The sequence below is a fragment of the Grammomys surdaster genome, unplaced genomic scaffold, assembly GCF_004785775.1.
Source record: "Grammomys surdaster isolate TR1022 unplaced genomic scaffold, NIH_TR_1.0 188, whole genome shotgun sequence".
Classification (NCBI taxonomy): domain Eukaryota; kingdom Metazoa; phylum Chordata; class Mammalia; order Rodentia; family Muridae; genus Grammomys; species Grammomys surdaster.
In genome coordinates, this window is record NW_021604633.1 from 3,868,420 (window position 1) to 3,885,290 (window position 16,871).

The following is a 16,871-nucleotide window of genomic DNA, read 5'->3' on the forward strand; positions in this document are numbered from 1 at the left end:
TCATCTTTCTCTATGCGCTTTATGCTCAGGCCAACAGATTCCACCTTGGGGCTGGGAAAAAAGGCAGCAGCCAACTCATGATTTGTGGGGGCCTTGCTCTGTGTCATTCATGATGTAGTGTTTGGTGCCTTTGACTGGCTATTTTCTAAGCTAAACTTCTTGGGACTTTCCTGTCCCCCATAATATGACTGGCTCTCCTGCATACCAAAGGTGGGATGCTGCCAGGGAGAAAGGATTGGCCTTGCAAGTGTCTGGGCCATCTTGTACACTCAGGAATTAGGGAAGTAAGTACAGGTTAAGCCTCTGTGAGCTGGATTTGAGTCAGAGCCCTGCAGTCCCACTTGAGCACAGATCTGTGTGTGTGGAGTCTGTAGGAATTGGCAGTCCATGGTCCTAGAGGCAGTGGTTACAGGTCTAGCTACTTCCTTTCTTTTAGAGAGCTGTGGTCCTCCTGAGACTGAGGGCTTGGTCTGTGACTTGTCTCAGGTGAAGAATGGAGCAAAAGGCCATGACTGTTGCCTGGTCACTTAGGACAGTGCTCTGCAGGGACCTGCAGTGAATCGCGTGGTGCTCCAGTGTACCAGAGCTGCTGGGGAGAGCTCTTGTATTGCTGACAGCACCCTTTCTCTTTCACACCCTCTTCTCAGCCAGTCTGCCCACTGTGAGTAGGAACTTGTGCACCTGACACCTGCACAGCAACTTCAGAGATGCCTGTACCCTGTTACAGCTGCCTGGAAAGGGACGACAAGTGCCAAACAAGGGGACAGACCTGATGCTATGCTGCCATACCTACAACTCTGCCCCCTTACTGCAATCAGTCTGTGTATCCCTCATACTTACTGTACATTCTGCATGTGACTACATCTCTGAAGCCCCATGGAGGCCACTGGAGAAGGTATTTTTAGTCTCAGGTGCCAAGGCACTCATTGTACACCGGGAGCTATGCCTGTGTCAGGTGATTGCCTCGGCTGGATTTCGTCTCACTCACCTGCTTGGTCTGTACCAGATGCTGAGGTGGCTGGAGTCTCTAAAAATAGCCCTCAGACTCTGAATATGCTCATTATGCAGCAGCCCACAGAAGCCTCCTCCTCCTCCAGCTGGGGATCACACCACGTCCCCCAGCCAGGGCATTGTTAGCCCTTTAGCAAGCTGGCTGCAGCTGCTATTCAGCCCACAAAGGCTCTAATCTCCTTTGAATTCCTCTAAGCCTTTTGACTCTAATCCCTTACAGCACGCAGCTCACTCCATGGATACAGTTGGAGCCTCAAGTATGCTTCTTCCATTCATTTTGCCTTGATTATCTTTTTATCTCATTAAGTGCTTTTAGCTCTTGTGTTTCATATAAAAAATAAAAGCATCAAATTGGTCTTAAAGACATAACTTAGTATTTTCTCTTTTAAAGCAGTGGACTTTTCTGAGGCAAAAGTCTCTATTTTATTCCTGATCCCAGTAATATCATGAACCTCGTGAACTTGGAAGAGTCATTTACCTTCAGTTTCCTCATTGCTAAAATAGAGAGGTCAGGTTATTGAGTGACAATTGAATTCCTTTCTAGCTTAGCTGTCCTGTGGCTCTCTGGCTCTGTATCAACATGAACAGGGTTGCTGTGTGCAGCAGTGCCATGATTTGCTTGTATGCAGAGCCTGTGCCTGGAGCCCCAGCTTAGCTGTATAGACGGCCCTGCGTAGTGCCCTGTCTTGGTTGTATGCAGATCCTGTCTCCTTGTAGTGGCCTGCTTCTGTCCAGAGGCTGTGCCTGGTATGCTGTCTTGTTTGCACACATACCTTATCTCTTGTGCCATGCCAAGGCTTTGTTTTATATTGGGTCTGTGCCTGGTGCCCTCTGTAAGCTCTAGTCATGGTAATATTAATCTTGGCCAGGTGGTTACATCATAGGACCTTATTTCAGGCAGATGTTACAATAGAGATGAAAGTCCAATCAATGCCTCCCTGCTTATTAGAGCCCATTGCTTCTGAAGGTGGGCTTTCCTCCTTGCAAGTTCTTCTGCTTCTTTGATATCCACTGGATGTGCACTGACTGCTCTGCTGAGATGCATGCAGCTATGGAAATCCTCAGAATTTCAGAACCAATTTGTGTGTCTCTGTGGCATACCTCCTGTATTTCCTGCTTAGCTCTGTTTACCTTAAATTTCATCTGCTTCTGAGGATGCAGAGTTTCCCATAGTGCCTACTGTTTCCTTGGACTGACACCACAGCTCTTATTAAGCTGGTTTTATCTCTGGGCCATGGTGCTGGCAGTTGTTGCTGGAGTGAGACACCTGCAGCTTTCTTGTCTCCTTGGTGTATTTGTGTGTTAACATCTTTCTGTGAGTAATTTTGGACATTCTTGAACCCATTAAAATTTCAGTATAAGCTTTGGAACAGAAGTTGTAATTTTTCAAAACTCAAAATAAATTTACATATACTTGACAGTCCTTTTTGCTTTTTACTTACTAATTTTTAGAAAAATGTATTGATTCATAACATTTTCCTTTTAGTTTGAGAATATAATATAATCATATCATTTTTCCCTTCCCTTTCCTCCTTCCAAACCATTTCATATATTTTCTCCTTGTTCTCTTTCAAATTTATGTCCTTTTTTTATCCTTATTGTTGGATGCATATTCCTACATACTGAATCCTCCTGCTCAGTCTGTACAGCGCTGCTCTTGTGTACGTCTTCAGGGCTGACAGTTTGATGCTGGGACTGATAATGATGATTTGCAACATTTTGCACAAACAAACTGGTCAGACCCTGGGATGGGGACACTAGTGTTGTCCTCCAGTCCTAGGCATCTTCCTGCAGTGTCTCTGCTAACTGGTTCCCTGTTTACATTCAGCTGGAGGAAAGGTTGCTGTACCTTTCCACTTTAGTCCCCCCTTCTTTGCCTGAGAAATATTTATGCTACCTTAGGTATATAAAGTAGTTATGCATAGCAAGCATTTCACATTCATAAGGAAATTATTTATTTATTTATTTATTCATAAGGAAATTATTTAAAACAATTTTTTGGTGTACATACAACTTAACTATGTTAAAGATGAAAAACTCCACATATGAGGTGGATGTGATTATTTTACTTATTTTCACACAGCGAATTGAATATTGGCTGAATACTAGATACTGAAGGACATAGGACATTTTCAACATTTTTCAAAGTCAGTATTTTGTTTTCATGATCGTAATGATCAATGCTGAGAAGACAGAGTTGAAAAAAATACATAGTACAAGACAGCAGACACAGTCAGGGTTTTTCTGAAATTGTAAACCCTATTTTAATCCCTAGCCAAGATACATTGAATGACTTTTTTCTTTTTCTTTTTTTTTTTTAAATTTATTTGTGCACGTGCACGGACCTGCCTGTGTGTCCAGTGTCTGTGTATGCCATCTGTGTACCTTTTGAAACCAGAAGGGGGCGTCAGACACCTTAGAGCTGGAGTGGTTATGAGCTGCCTAATGTGGGTCTCAAAGCAAACTCAGGTCCTCTGCAAGAACAGCAAGCGCTCTTAACTGCGCAGTTGTCTCTCCAGCCCTACTTTGAATGATTTTGTTGAAACTCTGTCAGCAACTCAAGCAGAGGTTTTCAAAGTCAAGCAATGCAAGACACATGTAAGGGATGATGGTGAAAACATTGAAAATCTTTGCTTCTCTATGAACATTTGAGGAGAATGGATGGAAATGGAAAATATATTAAGAGAGACTACCTAGGCTTAGGAAGAACACACTTCATGTTACCTCTCATGCATATCCTAGTTTGTCATTTTTAAAATCAAGTTTTATTTAATGTGTCTGAAAATGTGAGTGGGTACACTACAGCAGGCCTATGGAAGTCAGAGGAAACTTTTTCCAGAGTTTGTTTTGCCCTTGAGTTTTGGGTGTCAGACTTGGAACTCTGGGACATATCTCCATCCCTTGATCTCCCCTCCCCTCCCTTCCCCTCCCCTCCTCTCCCCTCCCCTCTCTTCTCTCAGTGAAGCCATGGCTGGCCTGGAACTAGCTTTGTGGACTAGGGTGGCCTCAAACTCAGAGATCAGTCTGCTTCTGCCTCTTAAATGCTAGGATTAAAGGTGTGCACCACCACACCTGTCTCCTTTAATTTCTTATATGTGTATTTCTATGAGAGTATATATAGATAGGCCAGGAAACTGGGGAAGTGCTCATGAGAAATAGAAAATGAGGCTGTGAGGGAGGGGAGGGCTGGCAGCAGGACGTGTGCTGTGAACGTGGCGGGGCAGTGGTAGGACATGAGCAATGCCACTCAGCCTGGGAAACAGGCAGATCCTAACTACTGAGACCTGGAGTGAGCGTGGCTGACCTTTTGCTGGGTGTGACAAGCCAAACACAGAAGAACAGTTCTGCATTATCCCAAATCATCCAGCCATACAGCCAAGGGGATGGTGGTTAACCAGGGACTGGGGTGGGGCAAAAGGGAACGTTGGTCTAAAGACACAGATTTCACTAAGAAGGAATGGTTCATGGTGACCAGAGGTCTTTTGTTTATCTGAAACTCAGTAAAGGAGTAGATTTTAGGGGTTGTAAAGTAATGCTTTTATTAATTTGGTTCCATTTTTTTCATCTCAATGCTTACAGAATTCAGAACATAATAGTATCTGTCATAAATACATACGGTTTCTGATAACTAAAAGTAAAGATGCTGCACTGTCCCTGCCATTATGCTGGTGGCCCTCTGCAGAGCCTGACCATCTTTGAAAAGATGGTGTGATGGGGACAGTGGCTCCTGGGCCAGTCTGCAAAAGTCAGTACTTCAGTGGGTTCCTTGCTCAAATTCTGTGTGTGTGAATATATTTGGGGTATCAGTGCACTGACTGGCTCAGAGCCCAGGGGCAAACTCAAGCCTGGAGTAGGTGTTGGTTACAGTGAGAATGGAGAGTGTTCTTTAATGGTTGATGGGACCTGGAACATCCACTTGTCAACAGTTCCTAAGAATGGATGCTAGTGCCTGTTGTATAGTTTTACTTTTTACCTCTAAGCTGAGCCCTTCCTGTTGATTCACCAGCTCTGCCTTTTCCTCTTCCTCAACTAAGTGTGTAGGTTCATAAGACCCTGTATGCAGGTGGTCCTAGCCCTGTGTGCATGTGGGCATTGGGTCATGTCAGGCCTGGGCTCTACTATATGCTTTTGAATATTCTCTGGTCCAGCCTGGCTTTGGGTGTGCATTCCTGGCTGGCCTTACTTCAGAACCAGTGCATAGGACTGAGCTGGTCTCATGAGTGACATGGGGCACATGTTGGCTCATGACCTGAGGACCATTTTTTGGTTCAGCAGTATGGTCAGAGCTATGCTCCAAAGGGTGTGTGACTCTGCTGGAGATAGGGGGCCTAGTTTCAGGATCTGAAGGCAGTGTTGGGGCTGCTCCTGTGCTTGCTATGAGGTTCATGCTGCTTCCTTCTTCCATTGACGTCATATTGCAAGGCCTCCAGATGGAAAGTGACAGGGTCACCTCCTCCCTTTCTGAGCTTTCTACAAGGCTTTTCTGGTCTTCACCTGGCAGCCTCTTGTGCCTGTGCTGGGCTGGCTGTAGAGTAAGGTCACCCAGCTCTGTGTCTCCTTTTCCATGGAGCAGATACAGAGCTTTTACTTTTCTCTGGTTGTCTTGGCCTGAACCTTGACAGAGGTGCCAGGCCCTTGACTCTGGGTGGCTGCATCTCCTTCTCCTGAAGGCCTTCTGCATTCTCCTCCTGCCTAGTTAGCATGATGTCACCAACCACTGGTCAGTGTGATGTCTTGTGAGGTTGGCCATAGGCCTTGGACTATATTCCAGAGGCTGTAGGGGAACAGACACAGCTCTATGGAAGACTGTACCCCACTTTCCACTGTTTATGTATGCATCCAATTTTCAGCCTTCCTTTTGTTTTCCTGGGAGGGAGTAGGCTGAAGTCTCTACCACCATCTGGCAGTATGAAGGGAGCCAGCAGTTTTAGAAGCTCTGACAGCACAGGCCACAGTCATGGATGTCCCCCAAACTGCCTTTCCTGTGGATCTCATTTTATATGCATGGACTGTGGAGATGACACAGAGTGGCCCACTCCCAGAGGACCTCCTGTAAGCAAAATCCAGAAACTTTACTTGACATTTGATCCTCAAATGTCATGGGTAGGTCTTGCCATATCTAGGTGTTTGTTACTCTTTGCCCAGTGATTGACCATTCAAGTGAATGGCAGTAGGTGCTTCTGGGTGTGGACTGGAGTGATTCTTGTGGTATATACTGTTCTAGGACTGAAGGCTCCTCACCCCTGGGCTGCTGTCTCTATAGTCAGTGGGGTCCAGGTTTAAACTGGCTCAACTGAGCCCAGGTCAAAGCTGCCGTCTCTCAGCTCTCTGCTCACTCACTCTTGGTCTTTCAATGTATCTGTACACATATATGCATGTATGTTAGGCAGGGAACACTGCTGTCGGATGCCTGTCTGTGTGCCCCTGGGAGACGCCTCATTTCCATGCCCTCAGTTCTCCTCTGGTCCATCGCTGTGCTCAGGCCTTTCCTGACTTTTGGTTGCAGCAGTCTACACATGGCCACTAGAGGAAAGGCCAGGCTTAACTACCAGATGGTTGGAAGTTGCCGCAAACCTCGAGCAGGCTCTCTTAAGATGGGGAGTGCTGGGTCGTCTGGTGTTTTGGAAGTGTGTGTGTTGTTTTCTCACTCTTCAGCCCGTGAGAGATCTGGTTCTTCAACTCTTCACATACTCAGAGTTGTCTTTTTTGCATTAGGCATTTGCTGTCCTGGTGGGTATGGTGTGTCTTCAGTCTTATTTTGCAGTTCTCTAATTACTGAAGGTGCCGAGCATTGTTCCTAGAACATGCTGACCATTTATACATCTTCATTGCTGAAATGTCTCATTCAGTCTGACACCCACTTTTTAAAATGTGCTGTCTGTTTTATTATCGAGTTGAAAGGTTCTTTGTAACTTCAGGACACAGCCCTTAGTGGGTTATATGTAGTACAAAATGTTTCTCCTTTTTTTTTTTTTTGCTTTTCCTCTTTTGTTTTGCTTCGTTTTTAATAGAGTTGTATTTTATTTTGATGAAGTTCAAATAATAGAGTATTTTGGTGAGTAGATATCTTAATTTTAATGTTGCTTGTTGTCCATCTTCTCCCTAGTGGCCAGTGAGCCTCTGCTGTTGAGAAACTCTGCTGGCCTCAGGCTGTGAGGGTGTTAAATGTGTGCCTGGCGCACACTGCTGACCTGGCTCCTCTTATACCTTCATATTCACTTGTCCTCTAAACTTGGCGTTTGGGACTGTTATGGAAGTGTGAAGGGTGCCTTTTTCTTTTTATTCATTTATGTATGTGACTATACTGTAGCTGTCTTCAGAAGACGGCATCAGATCCCACTACAGATGGTTTTGAGCCACCATGTGGTTGCTGGGAATTGAACTCAGGACCTCTGGAAGAGCAGTCAGTGCTCTTAACCACTGAGCCATCTCTTAAGCCCCGGGTGCCTTTTTTATATGGATACAAAGCTGACTTATCATTTGCTGAAAGGCCTTGTGTTCTCTCATGCAGAGGGATTTTGGCTGAACATCAAGTGATTGTACTGACAGAAGTCCTTTCTGGACTCTTGTCCTCCTCTGGACCACTTGCCCATATGTACCCACAGAAAACTGATGTCTGGCTTGTAAATCACCTCATTTTGTTTTTCTTTCCAAGACTGTTAGGTATCTGGATGTGCACATTCTCATGAAGGTTCTTGTTTTTTTTTTTTTTTTTTCCCCAAGACAGTGTTTCTCTGTGTAGCCCTGGCTGTCCTGGAACTCACTCACTCTGTAGATCAGGCTGGACTGGACCTCAGAGGTATGCCTGCCTCTGCCTCCCAAGTACTGGAATTAAAGGTGTCAGCCACCACTGGCCAACCCTCATTCAAGTTCTTGATTTCTACTCCCCATAAATTTTACAGTGGTGAGCAAGCTTCCATCCATGAACATGGCCTTTTCCATCATTTATTTACATGTTTGGTTTTTTTCTTATCAGTGTTATTTGTTTAAATACATACACACACACACACACACACACACACACTTTTTTAGTTAGAATATTACTTGACACTAAACATTTTAGTGCCTTTAAAAAGATTTTTATTATTGTGAATTATGTGTGTATGGGTGTGTGTAAGTGTGCACACATGTGTGCAGGTGGCTGTAGAGGCTAGAGGTACAGGTGGTTGTAAGCTGCTTGACATGGGTGCTGGGGACTGAACTCAATCAGGTTCTTTGGAAAAGTGCCATTCTACTTTTAACTGTGGGCCATCTCTGTAGCCCATAGTGCTGTTCTTCAGCATAATTTTAAATCATATTTGTTGTAATAACCATTAGATAGACAGCTGAGTTTCATATTGCTGTTCAGACGCTTTGCTCCTCATAGTGCAATGCAGATTCATGTGCATTTTGTAGCTAGCAATGACAGTGTGATTTCTTCTTTTCCTGTCTCCACACAGATGAGGTAGCTCTCCCTTTAGCATGTTAAGTGGCTGTGGCAGAGTGAAGTTGCCCCTTCCCATTCTCAGAGGCAGTTTTACACTTTATCCACAACGCTTACATTTTTGTAGGACAATCTTGTACTTCCAGCTTTCTCCTCCTCCACGTTTTCATCCCATTGTCTTTGCCTTCCCTATGAGTAAATTTGCTTCCAATTCTAGTCTTCAAAGAGTGTTGCTGAAACAACCCTGGATTGTATTGGTTGTTTTTGTATTTTGGGGGAATCTTATTTTTCCCCCCTTTAGCTTGTTAATGTGATAAATTAGGTTGCTTAATTCAGAATCAACTTCATTTCCTTATTTATTTTTTAATTATTTCATTCAAGTGTTCATTCATTCATTCATTCATTCATTCATGTGTGTTGGTGACACACTTACGATACAGTGTTTATTGGAAGATCAGAGGAGGTATGTGCAGGAGCTGATTCTTCTATTCTGTGGGTTCTGAGAATTGAACGCAGGTTTCCAGACTTGGAGGCAAGTGCCTTTACCCATTAAGCCATCTTCTGTCCCAACTTCATTTTCATGTGATGCTATTTGTATACACCACTGAGCTTTATTTAATTTCATTTCTATATCTATATTAGTGAGGTGGGGCCATAGGGTATCTTACATAAGAATCTTATCTAGAGTCTTGCTATTGAGTAAGTAGTCTTCCTCTGTCCACCCTCCTCAGTTCTTTCACCCTCCTCATTCCTCCTTCCCTCTCTCCCTCCTTCCTTTCCTCCTGCTCTTCCTCCCCTCTCCTTTCTTTCCATTTCCAGATATGATCTTACTATGTAGGACAGCAAATTTTGAATTTTTCAGTCTTTTTCCTTCTATTTTGTAAGTACTGGAGTTATAGGCAGGAACTATCATACCTGGTGTCCTGCCTTTTGTTTAAATTTTAAATGCTTGGAAAAATCTGTGGTGTAATTAGCTGAGCTTAGTGGTCTCTGTGTAAGTATTAATTTTTTATTCATTCATCTACTTAATTATTTGGTGCATATGTGTGTGTGTGTGTGTGTGTGTGTGTGTATAGGTAGGGAGATGAGAAGATAATTTGTAGGAGTTGAATCTCTTTTTCTACCATGTGGGTCCCAGGGATTGAATTCAGTCTTAGGCTTGAGGCCCAGTGCCTTCACCAACTGACCATCTCTCCAGGGATTACATAGATACTTGGTCTAGTCAGAAAGTTTTATTTCTTTTGTTAATTCTGTTAAATGTTGGTCTTTCTATGAATTTACTATTTTATTTGAATTCTAGGCATCTTTAATATGAATCTAGCATCTCTGTGTGATGCTTTACAGTGTTTGTATCTGTTATGACATTACCTTTCCCCCCAGGATACTGCTAGCCTGTGTCAGCCTTTTGCTACTCTAAGAACAGATAGCTGACCTTGCTCTTGTTTGGGTTTTGTGTATATTTCTTGTTTGTGCCAAGACAGGACCTTTCTATATAGCATATGCTGTTTCTGCCTCAGCCTCCCTGATGGAGGGATTGCAGGCCTAACCTGTTCTTTTGTTTACCCAGCTTCCATATGCAGCCAGGTGCTGCCAGTGCGAGTCTGAATGATGTGGACAAGCTTCCTCTAAGCCTTCACACTGCTGCCTGGAGTCAGTTTTCTTGTATGTGAGGTCGTTTGGCACTGAGCCATCTGCTTTCCATCTTCTATATGTCTGTCCATGTGGGTATATGTCTTTAAAACAAAATAGGAGACACACACACACACACACACACGCAAGAATAAACAAAAGGAAACAGAGACAGATCCTTTTTGTTTTATGAGGAGTGCTATAGGATGGTATGGTAACTGAAGCAAGTGGATAGTCTGTCAACAGTATTACTTTGACTGTTCCACTGTTGCTCTCTGTTGTGTCAAGGTCGGCGCAGGTGTGGCTATTAGCCCAGGCTAATACTACAGGGTAAACAGAGAGGAAGGACCGACATTCAGTAAGCAAAGTGGACCTGCCGGCTGGTATGGGCTTTGAAGGGAGAGAGCTTATTTGAAAGTGGAATTACTATGCCACAAACACAGTTTCATTACTTACTGACTTAACCAAGGACTCTGGTTAGCAGCCGGGGTAAGACAGATGATCGCTCCACAGAGCATCTGTTTTCACACCACGGACCTGACCTAGAGGACTCCACAGAACAACTGCTTGGACATCTCATGACCCTGCCACCACCCCATCCCCCACCCTGGTTACTCCACAGAGCAGTTGCTTTCCCACTGGGGCTCTGTTCCCCAGTGACCCCACAGAGCAGATGCCACACCAGGGACTGATCACTGAGGTAATCTTTAAGGCCAAAGGATGCTGTTTGGCACATTTTCAGTGAGTGGTGGTACTGCAGTCCCAGTACCTGGGAAGTGGAACCTGGGTGATCAGGAGTTCAAAACCATCCTTGGTTGTATAGATAGTTCAAAACTTGCCTGGGCTACACGAGACTGCCTCAGGAAACAGAAACAACAATGAAATCCAAGTCAAACTAAAACCAAATGTAAAGCAAATTTTAAAAGTATATCTCAAGATCTAATTAAAATCATGTTTTTAAACAGCTTGTCTTCTAAGATATTTTCTGGAGTGCCCAAGACCTGTCCTGGCAGGTGCTGGGAGAGCTGTGAGTCCATCTCCAGATGAGCTTATTTTCTCTGTCTACACATGACTTCTCAGGGTACTCTAGGAATCCAAATACCTGGAATGCCTTTAGAATCCTGGTGTCCAGAATCTGAGAATGGTAGGAAGCCACCTGTGGTGGGAGCTGGGAGAACAGACCATGCTCAGAGAGAACACTGTGCAGGTGCCCTTGGGTCCTGGCTGCTCTCTTCCCACACGCTAACTTGTTATGAGGAACACACATGGATTTCAGCTTGTAGCATTTCTAAGTAGTCCTGCCCTCTTGGCCCAGACATAGTCATTTCAGGCAAACTAAAGCAGAACATTTGATATTGAAGAACATCTTAGTGTTTGACATTTGTTTGTGATTTCATGGATCTATGAAGAGAAACCCCAAGCATGGCCTGGCAATTATGGCAGTGCCTTTATCTTGTTCCCTTTCTTAAAAACCACTGTCAAAGAACAGGATAAAACTGAGTTTGAGGAGGTTAAGTTCTCTAAAGCAGTGTGATGGCTTACCAGCCAGGGATGGTGGGTTCCCTGCTGCTCAGGTTGGGTGGACTGCACTCTGCTACCTGCACATCAGTATTTCTGGGAGCAGTGTGCCCTGCTTACAGGTTGGTGTAAGTGTTGAGTGTATGTGGACGGAGCTCTGCTGACATTTTTCTTTTGCTTAGCTTCAGACAGTCGAGTCCAGGCGTGTGCAGCTGTGTGGAGGATGCCCAAGGAATTAGAATCCGGTAGCCACGAGTCCCCTGACGACCCTGCAAGTACTGCTCAGACCCTGGAGCTGCTCTGTCACCTTGACAACGCAGCCCAAGGCAACGTGGCCTGGTAGGATGCTACATATTTCATACACGGGGAAGAAGCCTAAAGGCTGCTCAGGTGCTGTGTGTGCACAGCTTCCTTCACTTTATCCAGTTTCTCCCCCTTGCTCCCCACTTCTGTTACTCTTTCTCTATGATGTTTATAGTCGCTTGTCACTTTTAGTCCCAGATGTTTTCTAGGTTACAGTTACCAACACCTCCCACCAAGTGTATTGAAGACCACATGTCTCACCCTTTCCCTCTTCCAAATCACATTCCAAATCTGCAGTCACCCGACAGAAAAATAGATTAGCCCAGCCTCATATAGCATTTACAACATTCACCTATCGCTTACAGGGACCCATGTCTCCTCACAGAAATGTACACGTGGGCATGGGCAATTGCACTGAAGTGTACGGTACCAAGTGAAGAGACGATTCTTGCAGAGAACAGCCATGCAGTGATGTCTGAAGCTATGGCCCCTGTATGGAGGGCCTGGGTAGATAAAGCCAACTTCTAACCACAGAGAGGGACCCCCCAGGAGTCCCACAAATGGGACTCACATTTCTTCAGCCGACCACATTAAATAAATTCAACCCAGCAAACAGCTGTTGCACAACACTCTGTCAGCGTTCAAGGATGAGGGATGAACGTCAAGAGACCTGATCTTAAGGAGTCATGGTCCCTATGGGACACCCTGAGCACAACAGCCTGACACAGGTCTGTAACATACCCTGGCTGTCATGAGTGTGTACTGTGCCCCAATAGGAAGCGGTGAGTCATGTTTGCTAGAGGACTCACCTGGAAATAGCATTTGGGCCTGGGCACTAATTCGGAAGTGGGACCAGTCTGTCACTGTCTGTCACAGTCAAGCTATGTGGAGCTCTTGTAGCTTCAGTGCTAGCCCTTGGGGATTTGTTTGCATGGCTGCTGTTTTCTACTTGGTCAGTAGCTGTTTGCTTGTCCAGAGGCACTCTAAGTACTGACATTACCCAGTCTCACAGGCAAGGGGAAGCCAATGCGCTATTAAACTGCAGGTGTGAACACTTGTGTGCTGTCACTCTACTGCTTGAGTACAGAGTCTGCACACTACAGAGCTCTCTTGCAGAGTTCATGCCACACAGTGATTGTGTGGCCATGGTTGTCATGTATATATGTGTCTCTAGACACACAGCAGCACTAGGGAGCTGTGACAGGTGAGCTGTCACTTAGAGAAGGTCAGTTCTATCCAGAAGATTTCTAGCTTACCTTGGGGATGAGCCACCTGAAGGTGGCTTCCTTGACTTCCAGCATGCAAGTACTCCAGTCACACGCCCCTCAGAAGGGCATGGCACACCTGTGTGTCCTGTAGGAAACTGGATGTTAAAGTGCTTGCCCAGTTGCCTTCTGTCTGTGAACACGCTACAACGGCTGACCCAGTGCATGTGGTAGTTGGCTGTCCTCAGATTCATCTGGAGTGCTCTTGAGTTTGACCTTGATGTTATTGTTCAAAATAGCTCACCCTCTTTTTGGTTTTTAGTGCATCCTTGCACACTTTTCTCACATTTGCTTGTTTTAAGTGTTTTACTTGAAAGTCATTACAGTCCCACTAGTAGTTGTAGAAATGACCTGGGAGCTCTGTGCACCCTTCACTTGGGTTCCTATGGCAACTGCATGACAGCAGAACACTAGTGACTCCACTATCACTGGACGTTTCACAAACAACTTGTGCCTATGTGTGGGAGTTCAGGTCCAGATACCCCAGAATTGTCTCTGCTGCTGCTTGTGCCCTACAGGTTGGAAGTGTGTCTGACCCTCCCACTAAGAGAACAAGTCAGGGACCTCACTCCTTGAGGCCATCACAGCAGAACAGCTTGTCCTTGAACAGTGTGATCACCTGTTTTTGGCCCTCTAGCAAAGAGGAGTTGGCTGCAGATCAGAGATGAGTCTTTCTCCTGGTAGGAAAGGCTTGCAGTCCAGCATATGACCCATCAAATGTTCTTCTAAAAGAGGCAAACAGTCCTGGGCTCTTGTCCTCACTCTTCCTAAGTCTGGTCAGGGGCAAGGCTGCATCGTCAGCACCATGGACAGCGCTAGGCCCAGGGCAGGAGACGAATCACTAGTGCCGTGAGGTAGAGCTGTCCATGAGTGAGACAGAGACACCCTGTCGGTGAGCCAGGGCCATTTCTTCGCTGATCCTGTGGAAAGATCTGCCAGTGTCCTGCAGTCTGGGGAGTGAAACAGAGTGCACAGAGTCCTTTATAGGACTGTTGGGTTTGTGGCCTTGCTGACACAGGAGCAGAAGCAGCTGTCATCACGTGGAATCTGGCTGTCGTCTCAGATGTTGGGAATGCTTCACCTCATCAGAGAAGGCTTCCAGTGTTTTGCCTTCATATATGTCTTTGTACCACGTGTGCTTGGTGCTCCGTGGTGTGTAGAAGAGGATGCACTAAAACTGGAGCTGCAGATGGCATGAAGCACCATGTGAGTGCTAAGAATCAAATTTGAGTGCTCTGCAGGAGCAGTCAACACTGTTAACCACTGAGCCATCTCTCTTGGTCTTTTAAACAATCATCCATGTATGTTTTGTGTAGATCTCCTTGAGTTCGTGGCTAGACTGATATCTATGTGATGGTTTAATATGTAGTAGGTGTATTAACTCTGGGCCACCATGCTTGAATGCTTCCTGGCACTTTGTACATGCCTAGCTGGTGCACCCTTGCATGTTTGGAGGTCCTGATAAAGGGGAGGTTTTCTGGAACTCAACTTGTGAGAAGGGAAGGAGATGATTCCCTACCAAGAGTCATAATGTAGCAGCATCACCGTGGATCTAATGGCTGATTAGCCACAACAAGGTGATTCTGCCACTCTCTATCTCCTTCTGGTGATCAAGAGATCTTCAGCTACTTGCTAGTAAGCGCTTTGTCCAACAGATGAAAAACCAAAACAATAGAAACCTCAGTCCACTGTGTGGTGTGCGCTCCTCCCAGTAGTGTATGGAACAGCTCTGCAAACTACTCTCTTGGGTGATGCAGATCTCCTTCATAGGAGAAGTTGCTTTATTAGTAGCTAGAAGCTTTGAATATGTATGTAAAATTGATTGAAGCCCATTGTGGTATGTTCCTAGCTATCCAGGATCTGGCTTATGTTGCTGTCATAGTTTCTTAAGCCTGCAGCCCCAAGAAGGTATTTATTTCACTGATAGCATTCCGAGTAACTGTGGTGCTGCACAACCAACTGACCCCTGCTTCCCAAGCCAGCTGCTAGAGAAGAAGACCCCTCCCTAACAGATAGAGTAAATATCACACTGAAATGCCAGCCAGGCTGAGCATGCAGGACACCTGGGAGGGCTGGTGTGCATAGCTAGATGGTGATTAGGAAGTAAAGGGCAGGAGTGGCGTTGAGAGGAGAGGGAGGGGACCCTGAGTATTTGTCAGGAGTAGAAAACCTGGTCCTGTGTCTCTTTCCTTTCTAAGTTTGGTTAATATGAGGAAACAGAGGATGCTGCCATACGGTGAGTATTGTGAGGAACAAGTTGATGGTTGTCCAAAGTCCTGCAAAGCTGCTTAAGGGAAGGTGTCAGAAGTTTGTGCTCTGACTGTCCTGAGTCAGCAGAGATCTGCCAGTGGTCACTGCAGGTCATTGTTAGATCAGCCATGACTTTAGAAGAGTCATCTCAGTGTTAATGTAGCCCCTAAGCAGATACTCACAAGCTGATTCCTGACTATTGCTCAATACCAAACTTGTCTCTTAGATTGTTGCTTAGTTTGCCAAGGAAAAGACAGTTCTATGATGGCAAAGGATACTATGAACATCCTTTGGTGTTTCCTCGGTAACACTGTAAAAGAGGATGTGTGTCATTGTCCTTTCCCCATATGAGATTAGAAAAGTTAAATATTAATATGCAATGCACAGACAAAATTTCCTGGGAAGAATCAAATACAGAAATCTGAAGATACAGTGTAGAAAACATAGATCATTATTTACAGCAAAGAGAAATTTATATTCTCCTCAAATTTTAGTTCATGTTTCCCTTAAATAAAATGTTTCAAGAGTGTGTTTCTACTGGTCCTTTCCTGAATCAAGTGTCACTCAGAACATGGAAGGAAACAGAGAGTGCACAATTGTGCCCTGTGGAAGGGAGGAAGCTAGTTCATTCTGGCTGCTACCTCCAAGTGCTACAGACTGGGCAGCTTTTAATGGCAGAATTCCACTCCCATCAGTCTTGATGTAAAAAAAATCCAAGCCTGTATTTCCTACAGACCTAGAATCTGATGGAGTAAATCCCTCTGTCCAGCTCACTGATGGTTCCTGTCACTGTGTCATCCTGTATATACAGGAAGATGAGCTCCCAGAGTATTCTTGCTTTTGATGAGGCCATCAGTGGTATTGAAGGTCTGTTATTGAAGCTTGAGGTCCAGTAACAATGTTAAATCTAAAAGTATGGTGATCCTGTGTGTTAAGATGTTTCTCTATGTGATCCTGTGTATTAAGATGTTTCTCGATAGCTGTCACTCCTAAAAAGATGAGAGAGCAGAAGACAAAGAAGGACTTACCTGGATGATCAGAAGAGCTTCTGGTCCTCCTATATGAGCTCGTTCTTTATTTCAAAATTTGCTATAATTTAAAAGCTACCTTTGAATTTGCTGAGACCTAGGAACAAGAGTCTTCGGAGTTCTGTAATGTGTCTTTGGAAGTTAGGGGAACATCACCTGCGCTTGCTGTGTTCTTCCTGACTCTTGGGTGGACTCCTGTGTGGAGTGTTGGGCATTAGTAGCTGTGTAAAGGAAGCTGCTCTAAGTAAGAGCCAGGTTAGGCTGGTGTGGCTTTTGAATCCCCCACAATAATTAAGATGACCTAAGCCAGCTCTGCTTGTTCAGCTCTAAGACAGGAACAGGCTCCAGCATAGAGGCCTTTATGCTCTGTCCATCCTTCAGCCCTGTTCCACCCCAAGCGGCAGTGCACTCAGGGTCAGTGTGGAGTTTGAGTGTTTCTTGAGT

General features: G+C 45.0%; 1 protein-coding gene across 2 annotated transcripts in view; it reads left to right on the top strand.

Moving 5' to 3' along the window:
• The window catches only part of Eipr1 (EARP complex and GARP complex interacting protein 1), a 115,897-nt gene that overhangs the window by 64,899 nt on the left and 34,127 nt on the right, over positions 1–16,871 (top strand). For both annotated transcript variants that reach the window (XM_028768867.1, XM_028768868.1), the window contains one exon: positions 11,764–11,920. In XM_028768867.1, the coding sequence (XP_028624700.1) occupies positions 11,764–11,920 (157 nt within the window). The remainder of the gene's footprint in view (positions 1–11,763; positions 11,921–16,871) is intronic.